This window comes from Telopea speciosissima, chromosome 4, assembly GCF_018873765.1.
Source record: "Telopea speciosissima isolate NSW1024214 ecotype Mountain lineage chromosome 4, Tspe_v1, whole genome shotgun sequence".
Classification (NCBI taxonomy): Eukaryota; Viridiplantae; Streptophyta; class Magnoliopsida; order Proteales; family Proteaceae; genus Telopea; species Telopea speciosissima.
The window spans coordinates 4095716-4122869 of NC_057919.1; the positions used below are offsets into that span (position 1 = coordinate 4095716).

General features: G+C 38.8%; 2 protein-coding genes and 1 long non-coding RNA gene across 4 annotated transcripts in view; 1 reads left to right on the top strand and 2 right to left on the bottom strand.

The window, feature by feature from the left end:
* Positions 1 to 1400: 1400 nt before the first annotated feature.
* The window catches only part of LOC122660194 (organellar oligopeptidase A, chloroplastic/mitochondrial-like), a 38675-nt gene continuing 12921 nt past the window's right edge, over positions 1401 to 27154 (bottom strand). The window contains exons 5-18 of the mRNA XM_043855403.1: positions 26947 to 27090; positions 26597 to 26827; positions 26437 to 26527; positions 25694 to 25815; positions 23689 to 23796; positions 23344 to 23589; positions 22836 to 22981; positions 22028 to 22145; positions 21672 to 21831; positions 21554 to 21585; positions 18158 to 18223; positions 11085 to 11156; positions 10689 to 10896; positions 1401 to 1414 (exon numbers count right to left, since the gene is read on the bottom strand). Coding sequence (XP_043711338.1) covers positions 10810 to 10896; positions 11085 to 11156; positions 18158 to 18223; positions 21554 to 21585; positions 21672 to 21831; positions 22028 to 22145; positions 22836 to 22981; positions 23344 to 23589; positions 23689 to 23796; positions 25694 to 25815; positions 26437 to 26527; positions 26597 to 26827; positions 26947 to 27090 — 1623 coding nt within the window. The 3' untranslated portion in view covers positions 1401 to 1414; positions 10689 to 10809. The remainder of the gene's footprint in view (positions 1415 to 10688; positions 10897 to 11084; positions 11157 to 18157; positions 18224 to 21553; positions 21586 to 21671; positions 21832 to 22027; positions 22146 to 22835; positions 22982 to 23343; positions 23590 to 23688; positions 23797 to 25693; positions 25816 to 26436; positions 26528 to 26596; positions 26828 to 26946; positions 27091 to 27154) is intronic.
* Positions 2647 to 9467, bottom strand: LOC122660195 (uncharacterized protein At4g37920). Of its 2 annotated transcripts, none has more exons than XM_043855404.1 (7): positions 9167 to 9467; positions 8720 to 8997; positions 8394 to 8559; positions 6897 to 7144; positions 4350 to 4537; positions 3368 to 3599; positions 2647 to 2839 (listed from the first exon to the last, which is right to left on the bottom strand). In XM_043855404.1, exons 1-6 carry the CDS (start codon positions 9369 to 9371, stop codon positions 3398 to 3400), a joined length of 1287 nt encoding a protein of 428 aa, XP_043711339.1. In that variant the 5' UTR covers positions 9372 to 9467; the 3' UTR covers positions 2647 to 2839; positions 3368 to 3397. The 2 variants fall into 2 exon arrangements, with proteins under 2 accessions (XP_043711339.1, XP_043711340.1); XM_043855405.1 differs by having other exon boundaries at positions 6897 to 7141; positions 9167 to 9466.
* LOC122660196 lies at positions 15384 to 25313 on the top strand. The gene is made up of 3 exons (XR_006332643.1): positions 15384 to 15510; positions 20196 to 20205; positions 25301 to 25313. It is a non-coding gene; the product is annotated as an uncharacterized LOC122660196 (long non-coding RNA).

Consider the following 27154-nt stretch of genomic DNA (forward strand, 5'->3'; position numbering starts at 1 on the left):
AAACTAACAAGAAGGCCTTATTTCATCATATCTTACCATTTGCTTATAATATCATAATTTTCCCTCATATTAATTTTTCTTTGACTTATACCCTCAAAAGAGAAGGTGTAGTATCAAAAAGACCCTTGAGGTTTTTCAAATAGCCCTCGTTTTCCTTCTTTTTTTTTCGATTACGGAAAGGCTTATGTGGAATGCCAGTATGCGACGCAGGATTTTAAAAACCAGATCAGATCGGCCGATTTGGGTCAGAGTCAATCCCGATTCTGATTGATAGAGCAGCCGATTCGTACTGTATTTCCATAGTTATGGCAGAATCTGGTCAATTCCAATTAATTCTAATCGATACAAATCGGAATTAACTACGACTGGGTCGGATCTTGATTCTACTCCTTATAACCCTGATGGAACGATGTTGGCTGCTTAGATGATAGAGTTGACCAATTCAACTCTAATAGAATGGTTCAATAGAAAAAAAAAAAAAAAAAAAATTTCTACAGTGCCCTAATATGGCGATGCACTACAATGCGAGTTTGAGAAAAAAAAAACAAAAACTTGTCTTGCATCAAACACACACCATTGGATGAAGCTTCTTACTTACACTCCAGAGGATTTTAATTCGGGTACAATCCACCTATGGTATTGGACACAGTGAACCAGAAAATATATTGAAGATCGGCCAAAAAATGACTCGTTTTTTAATATACGTTTAATACAGGTCGTCCGATAAGGATCGGATACAGGTTGATAAAGTGTGAACATATCACGTTGGTACAGGTCATATGGTCACCAATATCTATTACCGTGATCCCACGGAGGAGGGGGTTGAACTTAAGAGTTTATCTTTTCTTGGGTGTTAAGTCTAAATAAGTAAAACAAAAGAAGAAAATATATAATGTCCAATGAGTTCAGGGTCAAAGTTCAAACTGACAAAATCTACGGAGCTATGGAGGCTACTTGCGCTACAAGTTCGCAGCTCGATTCGATTCTCATGAATTACAACGGAACCTGCTTGTCACACCGATACGTGGACGTAGCAGAAAAGAAGAAGGTTGTTGTGGACGCCTTGGGGAACACGTTCCATGTATGTAGACCGTGCATCACTCTCCAGATCGGCTGGATCGCCGATTCAGTATTCGTATCGATCTCTATCGATGGACCAAGGATAATAAATAAATAAATAATTCAAAGAGAGGTAAATCTGTCCAATCCTGAATATGGGCGAACTCGGTTCAATATCAGATCAGTATTGATCGAGATCAATATCGATTACAAAAAATCCTAATCTGGAGAGAGATGCACAACACCAGAATCGGCCCCTAAGTCCCCAATTCTACCGATTCAATTGGAATCAGTCCAACCTCAGGCAATTTCTGACCTGCAACAGCTCGAATCAGCTGAACCAATTTTTAAATCCCTATTCGTTGTAAGAATTTTTGTTACACGTCCACACTAGATGCCCGATTCCAATTTCAATCTTATCAGGGTTGACATTCTCAAACCGTCAGATGTACGTTGGACACCGTCCCACAATGGAGAGGAGCCAAATCCAATATTTAAAATGGGAGTGTAAGAAAGGTTCCTACTGCGGGATAAAAATCCTCTACAGTACCGCCAGAAATGCGGTGCACATCTTACGACACAGCAGAGACCACATGGCACATGTCGTGTGCCACATGGCCTCTATTGTGCCGCAAGATGCACATGGCCTCTGCTGTTGTGTGCCGCGTGGCCCAAGTTGTGCACCGCACACCCAACGGTACTGCAGAGGATCCTGGTCATGTGGGAACCAATTTTTTCCAAAAGTTTGAGAAAACTGTCATATGTCAACTTTTGACTTTTCCATATCATGTATGTCATGTGTTGTTTTCACAGACAAGAAGGATGATATCGTCATCCTCCCATCAATTATGCTAGAACAACTCTAACAGAAGTTACAATCAGGAGGTTAAAAATCATATTTTTGGTGTTAATTTACAGATCAAATAATCTCTGTGATGGAGTCAAGTATCTAGCTTGAGGTACCTTATCATATTGCTTTGGGATGATTGGCAGAGCCTATCACTGTGCTAGCATTCCACTTCAACTCTTTCAAGGGAAAACCAAAACTCCACAAAATCATTCAATATAAGAGTCAATGAGGGTATTTGCTTATAGTTTTCTTATAGTACTCTAACAATGAGAAAGGACCATAAAATATAAGCAAATTCAGGTTCACAATAAAAGCAAGACTAAAGTAGTTAATCCCCAAATAAAGAAGGGGTAGAGGTCCAAAACTGCATGCTGAGAATTTAATTGCAACTGATGAAGAAAATGAAGTGATTCAACTTCAAGGGAATATATATCTTGGCATTTAATAGTCACTAAACATTCCCCAATTCTGTGTGGCATTTGCCTTCAGTCCTATAACTTATTAGGTAAAGCGACGCATGAGTCACTTGCATCCAATGAACCTTCTTCACCTTCCAGTTCTGCACACCAGTCAAGACGACCATCATGAACCTCAGACTAACAGAAATCTATGTAGTTGTGCTCTAATCTTGTCCCCTTCTTTTTCATGTCATAAAAAACTTCCATTGGAACTTCCAATTGCCACTCTGATATGGTGATTGAAGCTCTATCATATAAACATCGAATGTGAAACAATGAGGTTAATAGCACTGTTGATCTTCACATAGTAAAATTGCAGAAATGATGGACTCTTGACTTCCACAATGTGCAATTCAAGTTCCTTTGCCTTGTAAGAAGACACGCTTCATCACCCTAACGATTTTCTTCTCTCCTTGACAGACAAGCTGCAGATTGAAGTGGGAGAGCAAAAGTTGCGTAAGAAAGATGACAGCTGCACCTCTACAAAAGACAACAACAAACATTTAGAACCTACCCTCCTGACAGGCTGCAAGGGAAATTAAAGGGAAGGGAAGTGAACCTAAAAAAGAAATTTTTGTAATCCTTATCCAACATGATTGTATAAACTACTTAAATTTCTTACCATATTTAGTAATGATGCTTTTTAGATGCATTTTTTTATCAGATAGGCAGGCACAGCGGACTCAAGGTTGGGTTGACGTTGAGTATGAAATTTAAGTAGGTTATACAATTATGTTGGACAATAGTTATCAAAGTTTCCTTTCAAGGTTCACTTCCCTTCCCTTTAATATCCCTTGCAACCAAAAGGAGCCCCAAGGAATTTGGATGCAAAGAAAAGTTTTAATAATCAAATGTGGAATGATTTGGCGTTAGTGACATAATCATGCCGGGTAATGATTACATAAATTTCCTTTTTAGGTTTGAAAATTTCACTTCCCTACCCTTTAAGTTCCCTTGCAGCCAAACAGAGCAGATAAGATTATTCCGATACCAAATTTACCTGGGAAAGAAGATTAAGAGCTGCACCTCACTACTCTTTCGATTCAGGGTCTTCTTCCGTGTCAGTCCTTCGCTTCAAGTATTCCTCTTCAATTGTTTCCTTAAGGATAAAAAGCCTTTGAATAACCACTGGCTGGGTCATCTGCTTGACTTCCCTGATGTCGGTCTCTTCTTTGTTCAGATGATATGCGTCAAGCATGATTGTGATCCACTTGTGCAGTTCCTTGGGAGTACTGTCCCAAAAGCAATGAGCAGGAATAAGAAGAGGGGGGGGGGGAATGGGCTAGGAAACATATGCAAATGTTATGAATACCTCAATTATTTTTCCGCATACAAGTTTTATTATGTTCAAGCATATTTGACAAGATGTATGGTATGAATAATAAGTAAAGACATGATTTAGCTATCAATAAAATGGATTTTACAAGCCGGAATGAATCTTAACAAGATACTAACATCCAAATGATCACAGTGATTATAACCACTTCGATAAAGACCAATGCATACAGTTGGTAAATTTATATTTAACCAAGGAATATAACAGTCCAACCCAAACCAAAACAATTGGTAAATATATATTTAACCAAGGAATATAACAGCACACACACACACACACAAAGAAAGTGACTACTTTTTAAAATTTATATATTGAATTGAAACATTCATATGATGTATTGTCAGAACTAATACAACTGAATACTTCTGATACCACAGGTTGAAAAATCGGTACGTTTTGAACAAAGTTATGGGATATGTATGGGTACTTTAAATCGTTAAAGAGAAATGTTAATAAAGAAGGAAAACCTAGAATTTCAATCATTAAAAATTAAGTAACTCTAGAATACTCTTTGATTAAAAAAAAAAAGATAAATGTATATTCCCGTCAGCAGATAAAATTCAAGGCCATCTCCTTCTGAATATAAGCAGTCAAATTATAGCCATGATATCAAAGAAGTTTCAGAAAGAACATCATGGGTCCTTACGTATATAGGGCATTGGGATCCTTGACTTCATGTTCATCTCCAGGAGAAAAAGCAGACGCCAATGCTGAGAATCGCTCCTCAGGATCTATGATGTTCAGTAGATGCTTGAGTAGCTTTATCTCCTTTGGTGCGATGCTCCTCAGGCTGCTTTTTGTAGCTTTGTATAGTTGATACATTATATCTTTGACCTGCAAATAAGTTTATAATTTTCATTTTATGGAGAAGTAAAAAACTGAGGAAAAACAAGGAACGCAAAAATATCTAGCAATGGTGCATATATGTGCATGCATGACAATGAAAACACCCAGGTAGATCAATAAATTAGGAAGCCCAATCTCAACCAAAAGCATTTAGGATTTAAGTAAGAGCTATTTCCCAGATAATCCCACTACAACACTGACCTCAGCATCTTGCAATTTCTAAATGCTGATTCTAACTTCTGCAACAGCTATAAGGCCAATGAAAATGTAGAGAACATAACCAGAGTACTTAAACCATCCTTGACAAAGGTTTTAGTACACTGAAGAGGCTCTTTGAGACTAATAGGTACTCTTGCAGGTTTGACCATTACAACAAGTGGGCATGATGAGTGTTTTCAGTAACTCAGTTGCTTTAGCCTTTATGTGGGTGTGGACATATAATTACATCATTCTACTACATTACACTAGGAAGGACAATTATCTTCAGGTTTCCAATTGGTCTTTATTAGTTTGAGAGTTGTAAATATGCCGATTTCTATCTTTCTTCTTTATTTTATGTGACATGCTGATTTCAGTCAACAGTTGCTTTTCTTTTCTGTCATAATGCCAACTCCATCTGACCAACCATTTCTTCTCATGAAAAATCAAGCTATAGGATAACCATGAGGGAGATGTGCTGATAGTCTAGAAATGTGCTGTGGTGCACATTTTGGAGCATGGAACTCAATTAGGGTTCTCCTATGAGACCTATGACCAAAGTTTTGAGACCAGACCAGCTCTAAAAAGGTGGGTCAAACCTTAGCCTGGTTTCACTCCAAATCCTTTCACTCATTAAAGATTCACTTGGTCTGAGCAGTTAAACTGGTGAAGTGGACAGTTTAAACACTCATTGACCTGTGAACTGGGACAATGAACATGAATGCCTAACCTCAAACTACGAGTTAACAAAAACATTCTTACTATTGCACAATGGATTATCTACTGATAGGACACATTTTGTATAACATGATGATGTGCCAATTCAGACTGTTGGATAGACAGGGGCAGGTATGGGTAGCCTAAATGTCAAATTCAGACTCAAGTTCAACCATATACTCTCCCATGTATGTCTACGAAACCTCTTGTAGTCCCTTGCATCACTTGCATGATTGGTCCTGAATATTTCATGGCACATGGCAAAAAAAAAAAAAAAAAAAGATGGGCCACATAGAGAAGGCTTTCTCCATGACCACCGAGGAAACTACAGCGTAAATATCAATTAGTAAAATAGTTATTACTGTTTTAAGCTTGAAGCTATCCAACCCAGTGGCTGAATCATGGTTGACCATGACCTCCCATATGACCTCAATAAATCGGTGGATGGACTGGGCTTCAGAACATTACCTATGACAGAAAATTGGCTTCGTCATAAGATTTTAACTCTTACAAATTGCTCCGAGAAGAACAATTGCATAGCACCAGTTCAATGGGTAGCTGAATTAGCCAAGCTTAATTGCATATTTTTATGGACCCTGTATCTACCACAGGTGCAACTAATATTAGTGCTCAAATTTTGTGGACGTGTTACTCATGTCTCCCTCCCTCCACGAGTTTCAACCTAAACTCATTTCACCATTGGCCAAAAACAGGATCAGTTTTCTCAGAAAACCCTTGCTTACACTTCGAGATACCCTTCGGCAAGTCTTTGGTCAGTAAAGAAAATGAATCCCGATTCCAAAATGACTCAAGGGGATCAAATCACTAAAATTTTAATAGAACCCACGAAGAACAGGAGGCACCCATGCTTTGTTTGAGGACTGGCCTATTCTCAGGGGGAGTCTGGTCCCTCTTTGAGGCCAGCCATCATGGAAACTCCACTCCCTTCCCTATTTAGAGGTAAGAACTAAAAATATGATTAATTGAAACCGTCATACCCCTGACTCTCTTCTTCCTCAACTGATGAGCTGAGGTAGATTGGATCACTCAAAAATGATAGAGAAGTCAACATTTTGGGAAAAGGTACGATGGTTGATATACAAGAAAGAAGTCCAGTAGAAGATGGACTGTGCCATTGAAGTAAAATCTGGAACTTAATATGTGGTAGATCCCAACGATTGCCTGACAATTCAACAGTTAGAATGTGCCAAATCATCCACCAGGTGACTCATATGAAGTGGCCATGCAACCAAGCTTGGTCACTAGGGCACCCACAGAAAATTTTAGCCTGGTGGTTAATGTTGCCCAGGTTCCACTTGGTTGTCAACCATATTTAGCAATGCTTATAGCAGCAGTTGTGCTGTCTATGCAAAGGAACAAACTTGACAATCAGACAGAATATTTATAGGAGGTAAAGCTTAGTCATCCATACCTCATTCTTCATCGTCAGGGATTCTTTTGCTGAAGCCCAAGCACTGTTTATCAGTAGGATCAACGAAGAATCAAGCTCTTTGGCCTTAGCCATGCTTTTGATCTTTTCACAAGCCACATCAAGCGAAGGAGAGTTCAGGATATCATCAAACTTTGCCTGAGCAGCATCTAATGACTCCATGTTCTCCACAGTGTTATCATATGCAGAGACTGCTGACAGGCATTTGGCTCCAAGTCTTGCTATATCTGCTCACAAAAGCCAGTGATATCTGAAGTAGGTGAGATACAACAGCACATAGTTATCCAACTTGTAATGTGAAATATGCTGCACATTCTACATAAAAAAAAATAATAATAAATAAACAAGTGGAAGAGGCAGCACAGACGACAAAATAAGTTATGGAATTTGAAAAATGCCTTGCCACCAAGTGACTCGGCTACGGCTCAAAGTGTCAGAGCTGGGAGATTTCTTTCTGTTTTCAGTATTTAAAAATAACCAGGTTTCCCTTTTTGATCCAGAACAGGCTTCAGATGCTGTCTCTAAATGATTCTGAATCTTGGCAGCTGAGCTGCGGTGGCAGTCCAAAATGGGCCCAGTGGATTCTCTAGGTCACTCTCTATTCATGTGAATCCATGTAGCAAAAAGAGTCATCACACCTCAACCAAATTTGTATCAGAAAAATTATAGAGGTATTGAGAAATTTAGGGTAAAAGGTTCAATGGAAGCAAAAGAGTGCCTTCAAGGGTGGAATTTAAACAACTTTTAAATCTTTCTAGAAGGCCTCCAGTCCCACAAGATAAAGATAAGTTAGTGATTGCATAGTTATCAAGGCGGCAAGGCGGAGGAGAGGATTGAAAGCCAAGGTGACACCAACAGGGTGGACCAAGGCGTCCAAGGTGACCAAGGAGCTCGGACGCCTAGGCGTCGCCAAGGCATCGCCTTGATAACTATAAGTGATTGATTAGAGTTAGGTGGAAACTACTATTGGCACATTATGTCGGTGCTTCATTGATTGTTTCTAAAGGGAACTGGACAACTGAATTGTATCAACTCGTGAATCTGACTACATTAGACACTGCAGAACCAAGTACAGCTTTATTCGTAAAATCAAACTTACTATTAGAGTAAGTATACATCCACCTCCAAGGGTAAACATACTCATTTTTTTGACTTGGTATCTTCCAGCAAGACAAACATCTGTTTTTTTTGTCAATAGTATCCTCAAGCACTATGAGTTATATCACTGTAAATCAACCGCTAGAGAATTTTATCCCTCAGGTAACTCAATAATCTAGTTAGTGTAGTCAATGATCAAGATTAGTACTGCCGCCATATCCCTTAAGTCTGGTAATATCAAGTAAAAGAACCATTTTATAAAATAAAAGCCCTAACATTACCCTACACCCAAAAGTACCAGTGAACTGTAGCAAGGCATAGTTGTCCATCATGATTAATTCAAATGCTCATGTTAACAGCACAAAGTTCTTAGTCAATTACCATCCCGGTCATCCAGGCTGTCATAGGTCTCAGAAATTAGAGTGAGGTGACGGAAGAATTCCCCAGTGAAATCGTTACGCCGTCTTGCTATAACTGCATTAATGTCTGTTGGGCTTTGCTGTACCTCTTTGAGAAGTTCAGTGTGCCTTTCCATCTCATCATCAATCTGCAATTTTCAATCATTTTTTACTAGAAGAACTAAATGAAACAATAACAGGACAAGTATTGCAAATCGAAATCCAAACAGAGGAAAGGACCGAAGAAATATTCGATCTTTAACAATATAATAATAAACAATAAATAATGCATGAGAAACAAGTACATACTTTCTTCACCTTTCTCACTAATGAGATTAGTTTTTGCTTCATAGCAGGATCATTTTCGGTATCAGCCCTTGCTTGACACCGATTATAGAAGCTCTCCTTGTACGTATTCCATTCCTCCCGGAACATTAACAGCTTCCTCCAGTCCTTTGGTCGAGGTTTCTCATTCATGAACACATCAATCATCTTATCACAAAACTGAGTAATGGTATATCCTTCTGTAACTTCAACTTCAGCTTCTTCAACCACTTGTGTGGTTCCTACGCTGCTAGCAGGAGGATCTGAGGACATAGTTTTGCGGGATAACAATGAGCAAGACACTCAAGAACAACCAAACAATCACCCAGTAACCACAAACTTTGATCTTTTTAGATAACCAAAAGAGGGGGGGGGGTGGGGGAAGGCAAATTTGGATGGGTTGAATGTGATATGAGGAGAGATAGAACTTACTGGCCCTGGAATTGGAGAGAATGGTACCAGGGTTGAAGCCGCGCTGTCTTCTTGGGGTTCGAGACCCTGCTTTGTTGTGTGGAAAATGAGAGACGGAGAAGGTAGATGGCATTTTCCCATGGCTCGTGGCAAATTCGAATTCTGAGTTGAAACTTAGAGGGTAAAGATTATTGTTGGAGAGTGGAAAGCTAGCCAAGAAAGCCATCTCCAAACCCACCCACGGCCTTTGCTCATATGACCCTTAGCTTGCGACTTCTTACTTCTGAAGAGAAAGAGAACCAGAGAGAAATAGGATAGTGATAACTGACGAACGCACTATTGGATTTTTTTTTTCCGCGTGGTTTCAAGAATCGGAAATCGGATCCACCGACTCGAATTGGAATCGACTGAGACTGATCTCAATTTCCATCGATAAATTTTTATTCCCATCCAACAGTAATAAGTCAGTGATATTATCATCTAATTTGACGATCGTATCGGCGTAGACTAGACAATTGTACCCCCAAGATTCTAATATGGTTTCCTTTTCTTTTTTTTTTTTTTAAACTATTGTACACTGAGGTTTTTGTACCAAAAATCTGGTTTCACGCTGTCATCGGTATCTTTTATCCAAAAAAAAAAAGTCGGTATCAGCCCCGACGAATACCAATGATACGTACCGCCAATCCGATCCCGATATCTTAATCCAAGATTGAATGTGTCCATTTTACCAACCTTTCATTAATGACCAAGAGATTTTAAGGCAAGGCTGCCAGCAATGACAGAATTTTTAAGTTAATTATAAATCCAAATAAGTAAAGATGGATAGACACTGATCATTTGCTCAAGCTGAGACTTGAAAGACTTGCTATACAGAATCCCATTTTGGGACCCCTCAACCATTTCCTAAGTTCAATAGACACAGCTAAAATACTACCATTACTCCAATCCTCTTAGATTAATTAGATAATTGACTAAGGCTGTGTTTGGCATGGTATGCATTCTAGGTTGATAATGCATTCTGAGATGCTAAAAACAATTTCTCAGAATGCATTCCAATAATGCATACCAAATGTAGTCTTAATTTCAAAAAGTCCACTGTATAGTTCCTGTTGAGGTTGCGAAATTTACATTATATAAATGTTCCTACATCAGAAGAGTTCCAACATTTTACCGTAGAAGTATGCACACATCTTTTCAGTGCCATGAATTGGACCTGATACACACACCACTAAGAACATTCTTTACAAAAAAAAAAATAAAAACTTGTTGGTTTAATCTTTCTACAAAATCAAGATCTGAAGTCATGGTTTTGATTGTTTAACTTGTCACCCAGAACCTCCCCACACCATAGTTAAAACGCCTTTAAAATGCATTTTTTTGTATGGCTCCAAAGATATGATAAAAGACTGTCCACAATTGCCTGCATTTAACCATACGTCTAACTTCTAATCATCTAGTACATCCAGTACACAATTTATTTATTTTTTTTGAATGAATACAAAAACAATCTTCAATCAAAGGGCATACAAATAGTCATAACCAGGCAAAGAAAATCTAAGACTCAGGATGGCTAGAACAGAGCATACTTTGGGGAAGACCAAGAACCTCCCCTGCAACATGGGGATGTCTCCCAACAAATGTGTATTAACACAGTGAAGTACTCAAGCTGAGGCTGTGGCTGGTAGCAGGCCACTGTGCCTGAGAAGTGCTTCTGGGGAAGGTTCACGCCCTCGGAATTCCATAAAAACCTGGAGGTGACATAAAACCAGAAAATTAAGGATAGAAAGCAACAGAACTAATAAGATGCAAAAAGCTAACCCAGCAAGGTGACAACACTATGCTCAAGCCACAAACTCTACTGGGCCAATCACAAAGCTTTTCCTCTAAGCAAATAACAGAACTTCCAACAGAACACATGCAGTTTATTGAATCTAACCTCAAGTAGTGGTTTTCCACCTCCATGGGCGAGAATGGTTTCTTGGAACTTATGACCAGTTTCCTTGACAGCCTGTTGGAAGAACAAACATATGTCGAGTAATTTAATAATGATCATTGAGATTTCCAAGTTGCCACAGATTGATCAAACAGTTCCACTATTTCATTGAGGGATTAATTATGGATACTTTGGAAACAATATTTCCTCCCATGTAACTTCGATGCATGATGAAACAATGACGAGCTCATTAATAAACCCAAGTAAAACTGCGTGAGGTTGTGCAAAGTTATGCTTGTATTCATTCATGCAGCATCTAAAGTTGTCACTGTGTTTCCACCAACTCCATAATGAGTCTTGCCTTTGTGTTTGACACTGAAATTAAAATAACATTCAAAGAAATCAGAATATCATCCAGAGATGTTGAAGATTGAGGTATGGGAGCAGAAAGCAAAATCTACAGTAAGGATGATCCTCCTGGGTTCAAGTGTTTGCTTAGATTAGGTCAATGAAAAAGGAGCTGGTAATGGGTTACTTTAAAAAGAATGGGTTCATATTGGCAATATATGTTTAAGTGCTTACAAGAAGAAAAACAGCCATTTGTATCGGAGAGAACTGGTGGTCACAGTTTGGCACATTTATTTGGGATTGAAGGAAATGGAATGGAGTACTTGCTCAACTAATTAGGGGGAGGGAGCTAAACGAAAAATGCCTTGGCAATTATTACCTTCCAGAGAGAGAGAGAGTAGACAAATATTTGATGAGAAAAGAAACATCCTTAAACCTACATGGTTATGTTGCTTTGAATGACCTGTATCAACTAGGCTTTAATTTCTGAAGAGTTTGACGGCATTCACAATTTGATGTTGGGGACAATTGGTGGAACCTCATCCCTACTTGAGATTTGAGAAGTCATACACAAAATACTTGGACAGTGGAAGCGAGAAGAATTGGCAAGAACCAAGTTTGTGGCGACCAACCTTCCACATAGAAAATGAAAATCTACAAATATTCGTAATGGTAAAGGATAGACTGCTAACTTGTTTAAGCAGAGCACCCATCTGATAAGAAAAAAAATAGCAAGATACAGGTCAACCCTCACTGTTAACCATTATATGATTTCTAAAATCAGGCCTAACTGTAGAGCATCTAAGAACACTAGATTCTTGGATTTAGGGCCAGATTCAAGAGTTGAAAAAAAACAAACTTCATATATATGGTGATAAATGAAAGTAGATATTTTTTAAGGTAATATAACCACTGGATAACTAATGAAAGCTCCAGTACCCTCAACTTGATGGATTGTCTGTGAGGACCACAAATCTGTACAGTATGGAGAATAATCCATCCAACATTGGCCATAGGTTGCTTTCGTTTTGACACAGAATGTGAGCCAAAAAGGCTATAGTGATCTATGTTAGTTAAAATTGCATGACTAGCTGCCTTGAGGACAAATTCCATCTTCATTGAAATGACGTCCACTCTGGCTATCAAACAGCTAGATTCCTCTCATTACAGTTGATTAAATCCAATTCAGAGAATCTTACTAATCAGAATTTGACTATTGTTAACAACAGATAAGTATTTGAGGGTATTTTTGCAGCATTCATATTTGTTTGACCCCTGATCGGCCTAATACATTACTCTGATCAACAGGCCCTTGGGTTACTACAGAAGACCATACTAAATTTCATTTGTGATGGCCATTCAATACACAGCAAACTCCATCTGGCATCACAAAGCTTAGGAGAAGCCTAGAACAGGTCATGTGTGCAGTTTCAGATGCAAAAGAGTAGGCATATTCAAGGTGATGCTGTCGCCTTCTTTTTTTTGGGTGAATAAAAAATTTATTAGCATAAGGAGAAAGCGACAGGAGCCCCTATAAAGGGGAAGATGAAAACAATACAGAACTGACAATACAAAGGAAAGAAAAATCCACCCTTCAAGGAGAGGGGATAGAGGGTTGCAACAAGGAGAGGGGCAGGTCCTAGGACACAACAATTAGCCTGTTTCTTGGGGAATCAACACACCAAGGATAGAGGGTTGCAACAAGGAGAGGGGCAGGTCCTAGGACACAACAAATAGCCTGTTCCTTGGGGAATCAACACACCAAGGATAGACCATAATTAACTTGCTTCTGACATCAAAAGCGATAGAGTCCCATATTTGCTGGAAAGATCTGGAGCTGGAGGACCATTTTTTGAGATTTCGCTCCCATCCAAATTGATGCAGATAAGTCACCTAAAGGCTTATTTTATTTGGAAATAAGGAAATAAGGAAATAAACCTTGGGTAGGGTTATGTAGGTGATGGGCCTTGGATCCCATGGGTTTTGTTTGTAATGGACCACTTTAGTGGGGCTAAAATAAGGGTAGAAAGTAAGAAAACGAAATTTACTTGATTACTTTAGTTAAGAGTCCTGTTTTGAGTCAGTTTCTTTCATTATTTTAGTTTCCTAGTCAGTTTATGTTACCTTATTAGTTAAGGATTGGGTTAGGCCTTTCCTTTTTAGTGTCCGAGCCTGATTTTGAGTCTTTTATATAAGTTTGTAAGTGGCTACAGCCATGTACACGAATTTTGATTAATTAGATTTTGGCTTGAACCTTTTCTTTCGCTGCTGAGAAAGTATGCATGCAGAGAGACTCAGTGAAGAGTGAGAAGCTCTAGGATTGGAGAGATTCCAATCAACATTTTGCGGTGAGAAGCCCAGGTGGATTTTTCTAGTGCTCAGGTTCTTGTGCTGCTACTCCTATATTGGATTTGTTGACCCTATCTTCTAAATTCTGCCATTAACAAGTAGGTTCAAGTTCTGTAAATTTTCTGCAACTTTTGTTCTATCCAGAATTTATACGTTACACTTTTTTTGAGATTGAGCAGTCCAGTAGTTCAGAGTTCATCCAAAATTTGACCTACTTGTTCCTCAGCCTTAAAGAGGAACTCCATTCAAACTTGGTATAGATCAGCATCTGTACCTGCTGATCTGTATATTCAGTGAAATCTTTAAATTGCCCTTGTTCCTATGTTCTACTGTTTTACTGAGGGCCTCTATGGTATCATTTTTTTTTTTTTAAATTTTTGCTCACAAAAACGTTGTTGGTTGCATTTGGTATAATTTATGGAGCTTGTTCATATTTTTTAAAAAAAAATTTGAAAAAAAAAAACACAAAAACCACAAATAGGTCCTGACCCATTTATGTGTTTTGGTCATTTATGCGGGGACTTTAATGAGCACGTGCTCATAAGTCTCAAAATCGAAGGGTAGGAGCATCATTTCCTCGTTTAATTAGAAGTGTCGACCCTCCTCCAGCTCCTGCTCTTCCTCCTCCTCCTGCAACCCCATCTGCCACTTCCCCTTCATATTTTTCCTGCAACTCCACCCCCATCTTCTTCTTCATGTGACCCCACCCGCCCTACACCCTGCTGCAACCTAACCCATCACACCTTCCCCCCCCCTCCACCCCACCCCCGCCCTCATCCACCCTCCCCTTACCCCTGCATTCCTGCCCCTCCCTTCCCTGCAACTCCCCCAGTCCAAGTTCGGAACTGAGCTCAACCTCCAACCCCACCAAGCAGATGGACCTGCTTTTCTCCAATAGCAACCCCACTTCCTCTTCACTGATAAATATGTTAAATTTAGTGTTGCTGAGGAGAACAATGCATTCGTCACTAGCAGAGCACTTAAATCACAGAAACCCACTTTCAAACAATCAAATGATCCTAGTTTGTCTGAAAATCCAATGCCTCCTCCAAGATTGCAAGTTCCTCCTCCAACCCCGCAAGACCCTAACTTGAGTGAGATTGGAAGAGTTGTGAACTTTTCTCAATTTTCAAAGCCAATCAAGACTGACTTAGGATCATCAAAAGGATTAATTGGAGAGCAAGGACCAGGCAAAGTGATCAAGGGTGAGGTTGGAGATGACTCAGCCATGACTATTGGTTCAAGCCACTGGAGCTGCAACCACATTGCAAATGAGGCCGATTTGAGTAGTGTTTCGAGTAATGGGTTTGGTGCAACTGGTATACTGTCCGGACCAATCAAAGAGGCTGCTAGGAAAGTGTTTGTTCAGCGTGAGAGAGCACAAACAGGTTCCCTTGCACCTGTCCGTTCTTATCCAATTCCAATTGGAATTAGGAAGAATCACCTGAAGGCTGTGACCGATCGATGCTTATTCCAAATCATGATTCCAGGTGGGATCCATTCCCAGGAAGGAAGATGGTTGAAGCCACTTACACTATATATGAGATTTGATAAATTGGGACCATTTTTTCAAAAAACTATTCTACACAACCAAACCACTTCTCATTCTATACTCTATTATATCTAATGTTTACCCAACAATTTTTAGTTTTTGATAAAAAATGGTTTCCATTAATGATTTTTGTTAAATAGGCAAAAATCAAAAATAAAAATGATACCAAAGAGAGCCTGAGTCATTCACTGAATCGATTTCTCTGTTAGTATATATCTGTTTTGGCAGACAATTATACCTTGTGATCAGAATTAATCCAATATAATTCTGTTCCATGATCTTTATTTTGATTGTCCAAATTACTGTTTTATCCCTACCCTATTGCTACTAAGATTCTCCCATATCTTCTGATCCAGCCATTGGATCAATTTCTAATTTTCAGCAACTATTCTCCAACATGTTTACTGAACTCGATTTGAGTTTCAGCCCCATCCATCCATCTTATTTAGTTTAATTTGATTTCTCCTAAATCTAGACATCTATTCTCTGTAATTCGATCCTGTTCTTGGTACTTTGGTTTTTTCTTTTGGTGAATAACAAATTCATTACCAAAAGCCCCAAAGAGGGGAGGGGGAGGGGGAGAGCTATATAAGCCACAGGCCTAAGAAGCCTGGCGAGGAGACCGCAAAATAGAAATATCTAGGCCTCAGGAGACAACAATATGCCTATTCCTTGGGGAGTTAGGGAGAGAGCCATGGGGGAGCATAAGAAGCCTAGAGCTAACATCAAAGAAGATCGCTTTCCAAATCAAGTCTAAGGAATGGGAGTTGGAGGTCTATCTTTGAAAATTCTGCTCCATCCAAATATGAGAGATAGCAGCCCCAAACAAAAGCTTGCCGTCAATGTCACAAATGGACTTACCAGAGAAAGTCATATCCAACCATAACCACTCCCTTGCGAAGGACAAGGGACGCCTACTACGAGGCCGAATGGAATCCAAGCATTAACATATCTGAATTAGGGAATAAGGCTTGGATGATCAAAGGCTGATCCCAAGCAATGTATTTATAATATTAGAAGACAAATTACATGGACAATTTTGTCCCTCATAACCAACTCAATACAAAGCAAAATAAAAATAAAAAGGAAAAAGGACCAGAATACCCCCACAGTATTCTGTCCCATACAACTAACACTCACCCTCAAGTGGGTGCATATATGTCACACATGCCCAACTCGACTATAACAGGACAGAAAACTTTGCTACTCAACCCTTTAGTGAACACATCGGCTAACTGGTCAGCAGACTTCACAAAGGGAGCACAGATGAGGCCAGCTTCAATCTTCTCCTTAATGAAATGTCGGTCAACTTCAACATGCTTGGTACGATCATGCAAGACAGGGTTATGAGCGATGCTAATGGCAGCCTTGTTGTCACAATACAGCATACCTGATTGGTTCTATGACTTCAAGAGGATGATACAGGAATGTAGCAGTGGAGAAGGAATGATTGGGTGGGGAGACAAAGGTTAAGGGTTCTCTAGACATTGAAGAAGTGACGGGGGATGTGGTCTTTGAACCAAACTAATTTGTGCCAAGGGACAGAAGGGCCGAGGAGTCTAACAAAATTCCACAATTAAGGGTTCTTGACTTCTTGGTACTATTTTAGTCCTTTAAATCAGTACTACATTACAAATATGGCTAATGGTGGCACATAAAGGCGAGCTTACCCACTATGTCAAAGATTGACGTACTGGCAAAGAACATATCCACCCCAATCCATTCGCTCGCGAATGAAAGAACCCAACATCTTCTTAGCCAGCATTGGGCTAGGAGCCCTTTCCAAAAGTGAAGAGGAGAAGGGGCAAACAAAGAAGAGGTGGTTCACATCTTCCAGAGCATTCCAACAGGGACAGCATTATGGGGAGACTGGAATGCGATGATGAATGAGAAAGGATTGCATTGGGAGGTAGTTGGAGATGGCCCGCTAAATAGTGAAGCTGTGAAGGGGGCATGCGACTCTTGAGCCAAACTAGCTTGTGCTAGGAAGACAGTGTGTCATGAGCTTTGATGAGGTCCCAAGCCGATTTGGAGCAGAATAAGCCCGAAGAAGAAACATAGCAAACCACAATAGCTCCCCTACCACTAGGCCTTCTAGGAATGGAAGGCAAGGCATTCCAGATGATAGATAACATGGGTGAGGAAGTAGGAGGGGGCAATCATCATGACGAATGATATCAGCAACCATAGACTGCTTACTAAATCCCGAAATGTGTATAGCTCTTACACCTATTGAGTGAAGTAGAACACCCATAGGGTGCCAATGGTCAAGCCAAAGGCAGGTGGAGGCACCATCATCAATATTGCAGGAAGTGGCCCCAAGAGCAATAGGTCTAAGCTTCAGAATCTTTTGCTAGAACGTGGTTTATGGGTTTTTCAAATACAGAGGGGGAGGGGAGAAGGCCTATTAAGTGAATGCCATTGAATGAGGGGAACTCAGCAGTAAACAAGTGTTTAAGGTGTGTCTCATTGTATTGGAGTCTATTGCACCTTGAATTTCAACAAACACAATCTTACTGCAACAGAGGCAAAAGATTTCAGTAAGAAGGGGTTTTAAATTGTTCATTGTTCTGTGGCCCAAGAGTTTCCCACTTTCAGTCTAATGTTTCTTCCATCTCTTTTCGCAAAGAGCCTTGACTCCTATTTTTCATTGAATAAAGCAAGTGAAGAGGGATTTTTTTTGTGTGTGAGGGGGGGGGGGTTCAAGGGGAACTAATAAACAAATGGAAAACAAAGGCATTCTAACACAAGGAGCTCCATTGGATTGAATGAGAAGTCATCAGAGTGAGACAGAAACATATTCGTCAAATCAGTTTTGCAGCCATACCTTGTTGTTATCCAATCCGGCCTCCTCAAATGCTGAGAAAGCATCAGCTGATAGCACCTCTGCCCACTGCAGCATTAAAAAATAAATTTAGAAGGAAAATGGAAAATTGCAACTTAAGCTAATCAGTAAATATTTTTCTTTTGGTTGGAAAGGAGGACTTTAGTCAGCTCCTCCATCAATGCCAAATAAATAAAAATATGATGTCAAATAAAAATGTGACAATAAATAGCATTCCACTCTGTTTGAGAGTTCGAAATAATGTTACAAATTTTAGATCATATGGTCCCAACCTGTCCAACTGGTCAAGCAGATAGCCGGGCCCCAAGCAAGGTAGGCCACATAACTGACAGCAAAGAAAGCTGGAAGTAATATCTGTTGGGGATACGATGTCTTGTATTCAGTCGTTTGCGTTTGCGTTTGTGGGCCGTACCTATATAATGTTTCTTTGTAACTTTGTTGTGGAGAAGGCAATTCTCTGTAATCTGAGAGGTGTGAGGACGAGCGGTTGTAACCTATTCTGCATTGATAGTGAAGCATGTCTCATCTCACCATTGACAAAGGCGATCTTGCCAAACCACGTAAATCCTTTTTCGTTGTGTGATTATTTGTCTGTGATTTCCATTCGTTACCTAAATCGTAATAGGTTTCGTTTTCTACAAACTGGTATCAGAGCAACTTCACCCTCTGGCGGCAAAGGACGAAGGATCTTCTGATACAACAGGGTTTGGCCTTTGGCGAAGACTTTGTTTGGTCGAAGAAACTGGAGAAACTGAGTGTTAAAGACTGGGACGAGATGGAGGAGAAGGCAGAATGCGTCATCTGTCTGAATCTATCAGATGATGCCCTAGAATATGTGTTGAATCTTGAATCTACACCGGAGCCCGGAGGTATGGGCGAAACTCAAAAGTATCTACATGATGAAGTCCTTGACGAACAAATTGTTCGTGAAAAAACAATTGTATTCTCTACAAATGGAAGAAGTCTGATCTATTAGAATATCTCAATACGTTCAATCAAATCATAAGCCATCTTACAAGCCTGAAGGTTATAATAATTGAGGATGAAGATAAGGCCCTATGGTTGCTATCGTTGCTTCTAGTATCGTATGATCACCTGATAATTCAGATGGATGAAGTTGCAGCTTCCTTTATGTCCAATGAAACAAGGAAGAGAGTCAGCAGTGTTAAATCTCAAGCATAAGGTTTCTTTGAAAAGGTCAAAGAGCAAGAAAGGGGAATATCAATCAGAAGGGATTTGTGAATAAAGGTTGATCGAAATTAAAAGGACCAAAAACAAAGTTGTCTTATTACTATTGTAAGAAGGAAGGCCATTGAAGAGAGATTGTTTAAAGAGGAAGGAGGACTTGAAGAAGAAAGTTGTAGATAAGGCATCTGAGGAAGCCAACGTGGCTAATAGCTCGGAAGGAGATGATGGAGATGTACTCTATATCATTAGGTAAGAATCAATTCTCTGTTCTTGTATTTTAGATTTTTGTTGTTCGTATCATATGTGTCCATCCAAGGATTGGTTTGATTTTCATACAGTGGTGGGTCTGTTCTAATGGGGAATGATGCAGTATGCAAGACCATTGGAATAGGTACTATTAAAATCAGGATGTTTGATGGGATAGTAAGAACATTAGTAGATGTGAGAGACGCTCTCAAACTAAATAAAAATTTAGTATCTTTTGAACAGCCTGAAGGTTTCAAGGTGCAGGGAAAGGAAGATCATGTTTGCCTACTTATGAGGTCACTTTATGGTCTTAAGCAATCTCCTAAGTAGTGGTACAAGCGCTTTGACTCTATATGGTGTGCATCGGCTACTCAAGAAGTGAGTATGATTGTTGTGTGTATTATAAAGTGTCAAGTGATAATTCTATTATTTTGTGGATGCTTTATGTTGATGACATGCTCATTGCTGCCAAGAATAAGCATGATATAATCTCTTTAAAGTCTTTGTTTAATGCTGAATTTGATTGAAGGATCTTGGTGTTGAAAAAGATCCTTGGCATGGAAATCTACAGAAATAGAAGTGCAAGTAAACTTTGGGTAGAAAAGAAGCTGGAGCGTTTCAATATGGAAAAGGCCAAACAACGTTGTTCCAGAAACCCTCCTCTCATTTTTCTCTTCATCTTACCGTTCCTAGACATCTTCCCAGGAAAGCAACCAAACACAGCTTATGGAATACAATAGAACAAGCTGTGCTAGATGAATAAGTCCAGTAGCTACTATCATCTTGATACATCATATCTAATAGATTTTTGGTCCTTCAGGAAACCCATGTGGAACTAAATTACAACTTGATGGGATTTTGGGTCTGAGCATGGGCCTAAAGATATCTAACATGGGCTTCTTCATGAGCCACATTTGGTCTCTGCTATGCTTCTGGTGGCCCATTGCTGGACATCCCATAAGTTCTACAGGTAGTTTTCTGAACAACTATACTGGTTCTCAAGCAGAATATAAGGAGAGAAATCTAGAATCTAAAATTTGTTTACTTATTTATACAGATTTCTGGTCATTAGGCAAATTCAGGAAGTCCTTATTCTAAGGAATGTGTTGATTAAGTTCGATTGTAGGATTTATGTTAATTGTTTATAGAGTAGTACAACATTATTTTTTGTCTTATTTCTCATACTTTCCCTGTTGCCCATTCTTCTACTTCATTCCTTTCTCATGTCCTATCCACTCTCGTACTATAATCTGTACTTTTATATCCAATAATAAAAAAGGGCTATTACCCAGTGCTGATCCCACCTATGCGGGGTCCTGGGAGGGGTGAGTTTGGAGTCGGTCCTAAAGTGTTTGCGCTCAATATCCAATACTCCTTTTATTTTATTTTTGAAAAGGCAAGTAAGAATCTGTACTCACAGTTATCGGCACAACTATATATCCATACAAGAGTACTTTTAGCATATTTAAGTATGAAGTTCAACATTGAAACATTACTGAAGTCATAAGGCTAACCAGCTACATCCACCAAATAATGGTATAATGCTTAAGAAGTTGCACCTAGCATCTCAGAGCCAAAGTCATGATACCAAAGATTTTTTGTGATGATCACATTTATTACAACACTTAACGGTAAATAACATTAGAGAGTGGACCTCGGTGCAACGGTAAGGTTGCTCCATTGTGACCTAGTGGTCACGGGGTCAAGTTGGGAAACAGCCTCTCCGTGAAGCAGGGGTAATGCTGTGTACATTATGACCCACTCCAGACCCCACAGTGGTGGGAGCCTCGTGCACTGGGTACGCCCTTTTTTTTTAATGGTCAATAACATTATAACAAAAAAAAGAAGCTTTTAAAAGACATTGATAAGGCTCATAAGCAGTCACAAGAAAGTATAAACTTCAAAAGATACTCCAAAACCAATTAGAAGAGAAACAAAAGCTACCTTGTAACCGTAGTATTCAGCTGCATATTCACCTTACGTGCACAAAAAAAAATAGCGTAAATAAATCCATACAGAAAAAGCACCACAAACATTAACAAGGAATTCCAAAATTGCAAACCTGAAAAAATATGGGTGAAAGTCCAAAGGAACCTGTCCTCGGGCAGAAATGGAACCACTTGAGTCCTTTTACACACTCTTTGAACAACATCATAGATGGATTCTGAACCACCAGGAACATACTTTGTATGCAGCTCCAAATCCAAAGTTGCATATTGTATCTGAAGAATAAGTAGACCAAGACCAATGGCAATTATATGTTGTTTAGGTCAAAACCGAAATAACATAACATTAAATCTAGAAAAGCATAACACCACATGAAATGCAAAAGTTAACCAAAAATAGAATTGCCTATATAGAAAAGCAAAAGAACAAACAAAAGAAGTGAGTATACATCATGTAAATCGATATACCAACCTGACGAAGGCTAAGTGAACCTGCACGGAAAGTCCTAGCTGCAAGAAGCTTCAAATATACTTCTTCCGGGAGACTCTCACCAGTTTCATAGTGTTTGGCAATGCTCATCAAAGTACCCCTAAAACATCAACGTGAGAAAAAAAAATGATAATTACTCATTAGTCAGTGTGAATTGTGAAATACTTAAATGTACTATGTTACAACTAATCAGCAAGATCAGGAAGCAATTCAATATTAAATCGAAATCTATCGATTGCAGCACAAAGATATAGTTTATTGACAAAAATGGAGTACAAGCAACCATCAAGGAACAAAATGAAAATATTAAGGTAGCAGCTGAATGGTTTCACATAAAAGTAATCAAAACTGTCATCAAGGTTTTGGAAGGCCCAAACCATTTGGACACAGAAGTTCCAGATAAACAGAACTTTATGCTTCCCCTAAAGTTGTAGAAAACACTCAGCAAACTGAACAGATGGAATTGAATGCTTACTTAGGCACTTTCTCATTCAACCCTCTACATTTGGAATTTGAAACATCAATAGAACGTTTCTGATAATTTAAATATATGGTTCTTTATCATATACAATCTTGCACAGTAATAGACTACTCGGAATAAGTTGTGTTAAGAGATTATATTCAAAGATGAACGCTCAAATCATGCTCTAAAAATATGAAACAAGGACACCAACACGTGTCAAGTGTTTAAATTCATAAATTTGTCTAACATGGGAGTCCAGAAAGCCAGCACAAGGCAGAAACAAGGAAATATAGCAAGGAGATGGGTTTTTTTTTTAATCAACATTACCTTTGATAACTCCAATTTTCCATAAACTGAGAAGGCAATTCAACAGCGTCACATTCTATCCCACGCGAACCAGAAATTAGACCCTCATCTTGCTTGGTAAGCATATGCTGAAGTGCATGACCAAATTCATGGAAGACAGTCTTAACCTGAATATTGTGGCACAAAAATTACAATTGCATTCAATCTGCAGCAGCATTTGTGCATTTGCAGGTCTTCTCAACAAGGTCGGAGTCATGTTAAATACAAGCATTCAGTTTATTAAAACATATAATCTAATCCTAGACACCTCCGCGTCAAGATTAAGCAGAGGTACATATGCTCATCATAATAATGGAGAATCTGGTATTTGATTGAATTTCATTCAAAAAAAAATTGCATAAGAAATAAAATAGCCCTAACTACAGAATGATTTGAATAAAGCATGTATCGTGGGAGATACCAGGGTCATTAGGTTTTTCAAGAATATATAAGCCAGACAAGTATTACCAGCTAAAAAACAAAATTATACCTCACGGAAGGTCATGAGACTTGGCTTGTCTCCAACTGGAGGAGTTTGATTGCAAACCATGTGGGCAATAGGCAACCTAACAGAGGTGCCATCATGTGAAAGTGCACGACTTCGACCAACAATACTCTCCATCCATGCACCGCTCTGTTTTTCATTTGGTCGAGAATACGGATCAAAATAGAAGTATGCAATTGGACTGCCTGAAGAATCTTTGACACGATAAAATCTGACTTCATTGTTCCATACCTGGAGAATTTTAGAACATACATTATTAAAAGATGAGGAACTTGATGATAAGGCCCAAAAAGAAACAATGAAATATAATACAGTTGCAGAGAACATTACAGGAGCTAGGCCATCAGCTGGTTCTATATCAATGTCAAACAGCATCTTTGCAAGGCTAAAAAGGCCATCCATAACCTTTGGCAATGAGAAGAATGGACGTAATTCCTCCTGTAGAGTTAAAAGCAGGTGAAAACATGTCATAGGCCTCTTTGTAGAAAACATGTCATAGGCCTCTTTGTAAAAACGTGTAGGCATGTCCACACTGCAAGCAACTTCATAGATGACAATGCTCATGCAAATGGGGCTACAACTACAGCATTGTAATCCTTCACATGAAAACAAAAATGAGTTTATACTTCATAATGATTCAATCAAAGCTAAGGACTTCTAAATTGGCTACATCTTTTTTCTTGTCTAAGAATTTAACAATCTTCTCAGTTGGACAAGTGCACCCCACATGGCAAGTGGGGAAGAAAGAGCTACCCAGACCTAAGGATTTAAGTTGGCAAAGGAATACTTGTTCAAAGTGATCATTATTTCTATTTTTTTTTTCTTTAAGTTGATCATTTCCAAACTTGAACAAGAACACTGTAAAATTTCACCCTTGAACGAGACCACTAAAGAATTACCACACATGTTAACAGTAAAATAATAAGCAGTAAGGGCAAGCCATGTCAACCCCCCTTAACAAACAAAAAAGCAAATATATAGTTGCATTCAACCCAACATTAGTATGCAGAATATATAGTGCCACTATAATGTTGGGACATTGATAAATAATATTTCCAGTGGCAATTATAATGAAGTCTGGCACCCCATAGGCAAAAGGTGATGTTCTAGTAGCAAGACTTACAATAAGCAAACAGTTAATAGCTGTTCCATTTGTTGCACAGAAAAGATCAAAAGGACATCAAAGGATATCAATTCAACACAGCGCATTCAATGGCATGAAAAGGTACCCACAACCAAGGTTTAAAGTATCAGTATCGGGTATTTTATCAGAAGGGTGATTTTAGGAGATGTATCGTACTGTATCGTATCAAAGATACATATCACACTCTACAGATACGCAGGAAATGGTTAAGATACACATGGAAATACATTTTTGGAGCAAAAAACAATATATAATATATATCATGCGTAAATGCTAAAATGGAGAACAACTTATAATGCGACAAGATACTTTCATCGATTTGCGTACAAATCCTTGTAAATGATCAAGTCTGATGCATCAACTAAGATTTACCTAAATCTATCAATGTATAGCAAAAAATAGGATTAAAAACCATGATTTAAACACAAAGATCAAGTTTTTCTTAAACCTATCTTTTTTTGTGAAATCTCCTTCAATCTCTAATCTCAAGAACAAAATCTTAGTCTAATAGTCACATGTGCCTTTAATGGCCGTATCGACATGTGACAGTTGGTATCGACCGTATCGGTCTGTATCAAGTCATATTGATACTCTCATAGAACCCTTTAAAGTACGTATCGATTTGTATCATATCGTATTGGGCCGGTATCAGACGATACAATACGATACCAATCGAGATATACTATTTTTTAGAAAAAGGATATGGATCGTATTGGTACAGACCAATACGATACCGACCGATACCGATACGTATCGTCCAATACGATACCAACCGATACTTTAAACAATGCATCTAAGATGAACATACAGACAAGACTAAGACTCCAGTAAGTCACATTAAACACTTGTCCGACGTTCACAAACTGTTAAAAGGCAATAGTCATTGCATCCAACTTGAGGAAAAGTAACATGTCTAACTAGCCACTATTTTTTCTTACTCTTCCCGTCCTTCCCCCTTCTTTGGGATGAATTTAAACTATCCTTATTTTGAGTTCCACAAAGAGAAAGGGTAATGCAAAGGAACAGGTGCGGGGAATCACTAAATTTTGTTCTCCCCCCCCCCCCCCCCCAAACCCTTTCAAGTAGCCATTATTTTTTTTTCTAACTGATGTTATTTTGAGCTTCACACAGAAACTGCAACACAACTAAAATAGAACCAGCAGCTTAATTCAATGGGGAAGAAAGGAGTACCTCATTAATGTCATATTTTGACTCACGGAGTCTTTCTCTCCAAAAATCAATGTCCCATTGGTTCAAATCATTAGCTTCTGCAGCACCTTGCTCTCTAGAGAAATTCTTAAGGTCTTCCATGTCTACAGATCAAAAGAACCGTCAGGTCATAAAAAAGCTTTTTCAAAAAAATGAACTAATCATCGCAAATGCAAAATGTTTACATAAGAAAGTAAAAATTGTACATAGAAAAGCTTCTGAAACATACAGTAACGACAAAGTAGATTTAAAACCACCTGCTAAGAAAAAATTATGATCAAAATAATTTTGAAACAAATGCAAAACAGAAGGCATTCATATAACTTCAATTTCCAGAAAATGGTGGTTTTAATACTAGACAAACAACAAAGGAAAAACTACAATATGGAACATTTGCATGGGCATTGATATAGAAGGAAATAACCATAGATATAATAAATTTGGCTGATGTTAAGTTCATCCTTATTGAGAACTCTTATATGAGAGGTTCATGGTCATACTGTTACAACAATTTTCTGAAACGGTGTATATTACCAACATAACTTCTACGCCCAATGCTTGAATATAGATGCAAAAGCCCCTACTACTTCTAAGAACTACATGAAAGAAATCTTCTGCAGACACTATGTTTTTATTAAAATAAAAAATTACTCATAAATTTACAAGCTCCCAAAGAATAGCAACTAGTTTTCGCACCATGAAGTAAAATATATGCAACCACTCACCTTGTACTGCAGCATCCCAAGAAGCACTTTGAAGCTTTTCTAGGAGCTCTGCTGCTTTATCAACAGTGGCCATTTTCATTGCACTGCTTATCTGTACACAAGAAAACAATCTCCTTGAGTTTGTGAGGAAGGAGTATAGCAAATTATCAACAAAGCATACCTCGGCATAATTATTGTAGCCAAGAAGCTTGGCCTTCTCGAACCTAAGCTTCAGGATTCGGTCAATGATGGGTGTGTTATCGGGATCTCCACTAGAGGCACGGGTTATGTAAGCATGATAGACTTCCTTGCGCAACGATCGGTCCCGAGCATGTTCCATAACAGGGAGATAGCTTGGATCATCCAATGTAATTATCCAGGGCCCATTCTCGGCAGTAGCATTTTCATGACCCTAATTTGATTAGAATAATATAAGTACCAGTAAGAAACAGAATCCAAACTTGATCCCATAGACTGAAAAACTCTAGTAGACACCAAATATTTCAAATATAGCATCAGTACATCAAATACCTTGGACACCGCTGTTTGGGCAGCTAAGCCAAGTGCAGAAGCAGGTAATCCATCAATGTCCTTCTTGTCTCTAATTAGTTTTTGAAAACTTTTTGTGGCATCCACAACATTATCCCCAAAATTTTGTGACAGTTTCTCTAACTCCTGCGGATAAAGGTCAAGTGAAGAGCATGAGGGACCAACCAAAAAAATGAAGACCCTTCCTCCC